We start from the raw sequence: 7,067 nt of genomic DNA, 5'->3' as shown, positions 1-7,067 counted from the left end.
GTATTCTTTTGTTGCACTGATGGCAGGTAAAAAGCGAGTCTCCCTTTACAACAGCAAAATAAAGAAAACAAAATGCTATCAGGAAACGTCAAACAAATGAAAATGTTTTTAAAAATGATAACAAAACTTGAGCTCCCTGCTGTGTGTAATTTCTTGCAGTGTAGCGTCAGATATTTCCCTTAGTCATCGATCCGTACCAAAAACTCATCGATAATTACCGCTCGAGCTGCTGATCAGCTACTTGTACTTTCCTTTCTTCAACAAAGTCCGTCAGCGGCTCTGCCCTGCGACTGCACCGGCCGCGCGAGGGAATCCCGGCAGCTGATTGGACAAGGCTGGTTTTCAGACGTCACACGGGATCCTCAGGAGGCTTTAAGAGAACTTACGGCGTGTGTGGCTGCTTCACATGCAGCTGTTGAGGGATCTGCGCAAGTCGAGGATCCAAGGAAACAATAACATGGTGAGAGATTTTAATTTTATTTTATCATCAGCCTCGTTGTTTTATATTCGTCTCTGTAAATTTTAAAAAAAGGACGTTACTTAAAAAATATTGTTATGTTTTGAGAATCAGTCTCTGAACTGCTCTAACATATCATGTCTGCGCCCTACTTCATTCTCCTTCTTCCTCGTGTCTGTTTATTGTGTATAAAGAAGTAGTATGAAGTTGTCTTAGAGCTCCACGTGCAGCTTGAGTTTAGGTGCTCGCGTGACTGTGTGGAGATCATTTACATCCTCCGTGGAGGTTTTGAGTCAGCTGTCACGAGGCGCAATTTTCTGCACACTATCTTCGCATCATCAGCACAGCATCTCCAAAATGTGCTTTGTAAATAATGTCAGGCAACAAATGATGATTTTAATTCATCATGAATCAATCAATTATTATTTTTTAAATGACTAAAAACACCACAAGTGTCAAGAGATGGAGGTGACATCTTCTATCTGCTTTTTTATGCATTAAATTTACTGTGATATATAATATAAGCACCAGATCCTCACATTTGAGGAGGCTGAATCCGTGAATATTTGCCATTTTTGTTGATAAATAATTACATAAATGACCATCAAACTTAGCATAATTATCCCAAATGTTTACATTATTTTGGGGGCATTTTATGCATTTATTAGAATTTAAAGGAAGTGACAAGACAAAGGTCCGGACAAGAACTGGGAACATTGTGGTTCGTAACTCCTCTAGACCACCAGACCACCTCAGTATGACTTACTGTGATCTACAAAGAGACTTTAGAAATAAGGATTTTATAATGGTTATTAATTTTTTGACAGTGCCTACATTAATTCATTTAATTTTTTATTTCCTATATTTTAATATATATAATGTAATTTATTTATTCTTTACTGATTTTCATTTATTAAAAACTGTATATTATTATAATTATTATTTATTACTACTACTACTAATAATAATAATTTTATTGTTTTTTTTTCATTTATTTTTGATATTATATTTGTCTTTTGTCTTTAGGTCTTTGGTTTGTTCCTTTGCTAATGGGTGTTTTTTTTTTTTTTTTTTTTTTTTGGTAGCCTATATACAGTATTTCATATTAAAAACAAAAAATAACATTTTAGGATAAAACCAACCTTAATATCAATAGGACTTAAAATACCTTGCAGGGATACTTTTCTCTGATTAATACATACCATATGAATGTTAGAAGTTAACAAAATTATAATGGCTGTTATTTATAATGTATGTCCTCTTCTGTGTTTGAACAGTCACTACATGGAAACACAATGGACAGGTCACCTGCAGAGAGATCACAGACCACAGACAACAGACTGACCCACAGACTGTATCCGTCACTGCCCAACATAGACAGGTGAGGCACATCACATCACTTTCATCAGATTTTATCACTGAGTGCAGTACAAGCATCTGAAAAATGTACATATACAGTGCATGAGAGTGTCTTTAGTGACATCTCACCACTGCTGGCTTTGATAAAAGACTAAAAAAATGTCACATTCTCATTTCTGTTTATGTGTTTCAGTGTTTTCAGGTATGACGTTTGTGTGGCGGACCCTGCCACTGGAGAAGAACCTCACACAGATACAGTCAACCACTCTGACAGCCTGCTGGAAGACACTCAGGTAATATTAACAGTTGCAACACTGAAAGATCCGTCTGATTCCCTGACCACAGAGGAATGACCGTATTGTTAATGTTACTGGAAACACTACTCAGCAAAACTTCCAAAAATGTGTCAAGGGAAGTCCGTGGACACAGTCATAACTGCCCATGCAGTCACAGATGGATGCACCGTGTGCCACATTTTAACACTTCCTCTTTTTTTTCCCTCTCATATTTACTTTAGTCAGAAGCTGCCAGCAGCAGTGACGTCAGACTGAAAGCACAGATCCTTATCTTGGAGGAGCAAAGGCAGGAGGTGAGTGCATTTCAGAACTGAGATTTATATTCATCCCCAAACACACATGTACCTTTCAGTACCTAAAAGATTCATGTTCTCTTTTTCACTCAGCTTCTTTCTATTAATGAGAAATGGGCAAAAGAGTACCGAACCATGGTGCAGTACTACAAACAGAAGGTAAGAATGGCGCAAACTCTAGTAGGCCTGTTTAATTACTTCTCCTATATGTCACTTCAGTGCTTCATGTGTCCTTTTCTTTACCTTCAGGTCCGAGATTTGAAAGAATCACTGCAACACGATCACTTTAAAGACATGTGTGAAGAAAGTGAAAGGAACGCTATATTAAACAAGAAAATCAAACACAAAGAGAACACACTGGTAAATTCAGCATTTATTCTAATTCCAGATTCAATTCAAGGCTTTTAAATGGATTCAAGATGTAAAAATGTGGACAATGATTTGATCCTTAGACTGGAGATGAGTTACTAAAAGCAGAGATGGAAGCAGAAGAGCTGCGAGCACAGAACAGCACTTTGACCCGAAGAGGGCAGCACCAGCACGAGGAGATCAGACGACTGAACAAGGTCAGTCCCCAAATGAAATGGATATTAGAAGGCCGTTTTATGTGTTTGCTCCCTGCAACAGTGGAGTCATAGATGCTTTAATGTGTGCGTGCAGGCTTTAGAGGAGGCGCTTCAGAAGACGAGCGGTGAAACACTACAGGATGTCTGGAAACATCAGGTATGCTTTGTTCATACATCACATACTACTGATATATAAGGGAGAAGATGGTGATACCATTCTCACAGGGTCTGAATTTTTTTTACTTATCTCTTCAGTCAAATTTGAACAAACAGACAGTACTGTTATTGGAGCTCAACATTTCCACAGATACCCGGAAGCTACGCATTCTTATATCTATAATAGTAATTTAGCAACCACGGCGGAACAAACTAAACACCACATCATTACACTTCAGCAGACATATTACAGACAAAAAAGCCTGCCCATGACTTTGTTCGGTCCCACATGAGACATAACCTTGGTAAATTAGGTATTAGATGGGGAAACAGCTCACCTGGCTCTTTTTACAGGTAGCAAAATCCTCTTACCAGCACCTCTAAAGCTCAATAATTGATGTAATCTGTATAAAAACTTCAGGAAACTGCTCCCCGCCAAGAAAAACTGTGGCACATAACCCCCTGTCAAACCATAAATGTGTGTTTTTACCCTTTTTTCCCCCAACCCCCCCCCCCCCCCCCCCTTTTACCTTTGGATGCAGCCAGGCCATCAGTTTCCCTTTGTTTTCAGTCTTTACGCTAAGCTAAGCTAAGCTAAGCTAAGCTAACTGGCTGCTGTAATTAGCATACAAACATTAAAGTGGTATAATTTTTCTCATTTAACGCTCTACAACAAAGTGAATAAGGATATTTATCACAATGTCAAACTAATCCTGTAATGCACTTGCTTATTTGAATCCTTATCTCATGTTTCCTTGTCGTCCATTTTTAGGCTGAAGTCTACAAGGAGGACTTTCTGAAGGAGCGCAGAGACAGGGAGAAGCTCAAGGAGAAGTATCTGGAACAAGAGAATAAGTTTAGGAAAGTTCACAGTGAGCTACATGCCCTTAAATCTCAGGTACGTCCAGTGCAGCCGGAGTTTATGTGCTTGTATTCTGCGATGTTCACTCCAGTAAGTATAAGAATAAAGGCATGAAGACTTATAGTATTTCTGTTTTCCCAGGTGGCTCGACCTCGTCCAAAGGAGTCTGCACTTGAATGCACCTGCCCAAATCGAGCCTCAAACTGGGAGGTCTGCCAGATTAACCAGCACCACATCCAGCTACAAAGACGCTACACGCTTGATAACAAACCGTGAAATTCCACGACCTCCTTGCTGTTTGTGTGATAGTGTATGTTGCACGTCTCATCATTCGCACCGTGGGACTCTGCTAGTTATTCAGTTGGAGAACATCCAGGAAGTAAGCTCTGATGTGTCAGTCAGCGGCTGGCTGTCTGCTGCAGGTTCTGCCTCAGGCAGTCTGGGTCCATCAGGCGACCAAAGAGGCAAACACACAAAAAGACACTTTAACAGCCTGTGGAATAGAAATGGGACCCTTCAGTATAAACACTTCCCAAGAAGAGAAAAGCAGCAAAGAGTGAAATTAAACACTCTACTCATTGTGTGCAAAGTTTGCTATGTATGCCATAGTGAGGTTGCTCAGGGATATATCAATTATTGCACTGCTCAAACACTATAGACTTCATCAAAGGTGCAATGTGAATGAGGATCTTTCTGTTTCAAGTACCTGTAACCACAATGTGCCTGGTGCAAGAGGAAAACACAAGAAGAAAACATGTAGTCATAGTGTTCTGCTTTGACAGAAGTGGGTCTTTTCCCGCTGTGCATCACAGGTAGATGCTGAAATTCGTAGACGTACAGGGGCACACCCGCATCTGTCAGGGAGAATTAAAATGCATGTCAAGTTGTGACTCGTAAAACACCTCTGTGGTATTCGGACTCTTTATGGACAGGAAGAACGAGCACCATGTTGCCAGTATCTTTGTGAAAGTGTCCCGTACATTCTCCGGAGAGTCATTGTGTTGCAGGTATTCAGTCAGTATTAGTACATTTGCACTGGAGGCCTGTCAGAGAGGAGACATAGAGGTTGTGGGCACAGAAGAAATAATATATATGAAGTAATATAAAGGAACATTTATTTTTAGAGTACATTTATGAATGTTTTAAGGTACGTACTTGTCTTGTTTCTTGTTTATTTATCATGAGAGTAAGAGAAATATGAAAAATGAATGTGTAGTGGGTAGAGGGAGCGTCCAATGTACGAAGGCGATGTTCTTGCTGCAAGGACCAAGGGTTCGATTCCAGCATGCGGCCATTTCAGGCATGTCATCCCCTCTCTCTCCCCCGTTCACACTTAATCCGTCCTGTCCAATAAAGGCCAAAAAGAAAAATGAATGTGTATGTGTGTTGAATGGCACATCTTCCCTCTTCATACCCTCATCCCATCCAGGAGATCCTAGGAGTTAATCACATGCAGTGGCAGTCCAGTAAAACAAAGATGATCAGAGATTCAGGCACAAACAGTACTACACTATAATTGAAAATGACCCCAAAGACTGATACTATCAATACGCATGTGGTGCAAATTCATGTAAATGTTCACAGCACTACACCACACCAACACACTATCAAACCACCATCCCTTTGTTAGTATCAGCACCACTGTGAAGTCTCAGACCTGCAGGGACCTCTACTGGCCGATTGAAGACACTTCAGCTCCCTTGAAAAATGAAAACCTGTAATCAAACCCACCAGATATCCAAAAACAACAAAAAAGAAAAACTAATAGAGATACTAGACAGTATAATGAGGCCCATATTGGTATATATAACTTTTAATTTAATCCCCACTATTTTGCATTTATAAGCAGTTTACTGTATGAATGAATAGATAGTTTATAAAACACCAGTGTAGTTGTAAACAGATGAAAGGATATAGCTAAGTGTTAATTAATATGAAACATCCATATCAGGTGCATAAATAGTTAATAAATCATCCATAACATGGAATAACATATGTGTAATCATATGTAAGCAAATGTATTATTAAGTTCACTTTTACTTTAGTCATATGTAGGTTAACAGTAAACAACAGTGGTATCATGAAATGTACTGGGTAAGAGAATGGGTCAGTTCAGAAATAAAAGCACAAGTTGCAAGAAGGATAATAGGATAATAACTATGAAGTAAAATAAGAATATAGACAAAATAAGATTAAAAAATAAAAATGAAAGATAATAAAAATAAAGACAATTAAAAAAAATAAAAAAGATAAATATACAAAAAATACAAACAGGATAAAATAGATAAAAAATACAGATAACAGAAAAAATGAAAATAAATAAAGGTAAAAACAAATATAAAATAATATAAAAACCAAACTAAAATAAGATAGAGAATAGATTAAAAAAAATTACAGAAAAAAGATAAGAATAAAGATAAAGTAGACAGAAATAAAGATAAAATAGATACAAATATAAAATAGAATAAATAAGATAAAAAAAGAAGATAACAATAAAGATAGACTAATTGAAAATAAAGATAAAATAGATAAAAATTGAGATAAAATAATTGAGATAAAATAATAAAAAATATATAATAAATAAAAGTAAAATCAAATCAGATATAAATAAAGATTAAATAGATAAATATTGAAGATACAATGAGATAAAAATAAACATAACAAAATGAAAAATAAAATAAGATAAAAGAAAAATAGATAAGAATAAATAGAAGATGAGATAAAGTGACAATTAAGATGGAAGACAAGATGAAATGTAATGAACAGAATATAACTAAAATATATACAATGTAGAGCTATATACATGAAAATCAGGATTGTGTGTGAATGTAAGTGACAAGTTTATCTGATAAATTGCACAAACATATGAGATAAAGAATAAGATATGGAATATGTAAGAAAGGAATGAGCACATACAGAGGATTTGTATGTGAGTACAAAGTGTTATTAAATGCTTTATTACACTCTGAAAAATTGTTACAATCCAATTGTTACCAAAAGAAATGTTACAAACCTACAGAGGATTTGTACATGTGTATAATCCTTTAATAAATGTTTATTTTTATGTACCATAAACTG

The 7,067-nt window shown here is 36.7% G+C and overlaps 1 protein-coding gene across 1 annotated transcript; it reads left to right on the top strand.

Annotated features, from left to right (window-relative positions):
- Window positions 1-305: 305 nt before the first annotated feature.
- On the top strand, window positions 306-5,359 carry LOC126398045 (TNFAIP3-interacting protein 3-like). The gene is made up of 10 exons (XM_050057212.1): window positions 306-460; window positions 1,735-1,838; window positions 2,010-2,109; window positions 2,334-2,405; window positions 2,499-2,564; window positions 2,655-2,765; window positions 2,858-2,971; window positions 3,066-3,128; window positions 3,900-4,025; window positions 4,131-5,359. Exons 1-10 carry the CDS (start codon window positions 407-409, stop codon window positions 4,263-4,265), a joined length of 945 nt encoding a protein of 314 aa, XP_049913169.1. The 5' UTR covers window positions 306-406; the 3' UTR covers window positions 4,266-5,359.
- The last annotated feature ends 1,708 nt before the right edge of the window (window positions 5,360-7,067 follow it).

The sequence above is a fragment of the Epinephelus moara genome, chromosome 11, assembly GCF_006386435.1.
Source record: "Epinephelus moara isolate mb chromosome 11, YSFRI_EMoa_1.0, whole genome shotgun sequence".
Taxonomy (NCBI): domain Eukaryota; kingdom Metazoa; phylum Chordata; class Actinopteri; order Perciformes; family Serranidae; genus Epinephelus; species Epinephelus moara.
Note: the sequence above shows the minus strand (reverse complement) of the source record. Positions and strands in the feature narration are given on the sequence as shown.

Coding starts and splice junctions, on each gene's coding strand:
- LOC126398045 (XM_050057212.1), top strand. CDS start 407: ATGCAGCTGTTGAGGGATCTGCGCAAGTCGAGGATCCAAGGAAACAAT. Junction 3,129..3,899: donor AGGATGTCTGGAAACATCAG/GTATGCTTTGTT, acceptor GTCCATTTTTAG/GCTGAAGTCTACAAGGAGGA. Junction 4,026..4,130: donor TACATGCCCTTAAATCTCAG/GTACGTCCAGTG, acceptor CTGTTTTCCCAG/GTGGCTCGACCTCGTCCAAA.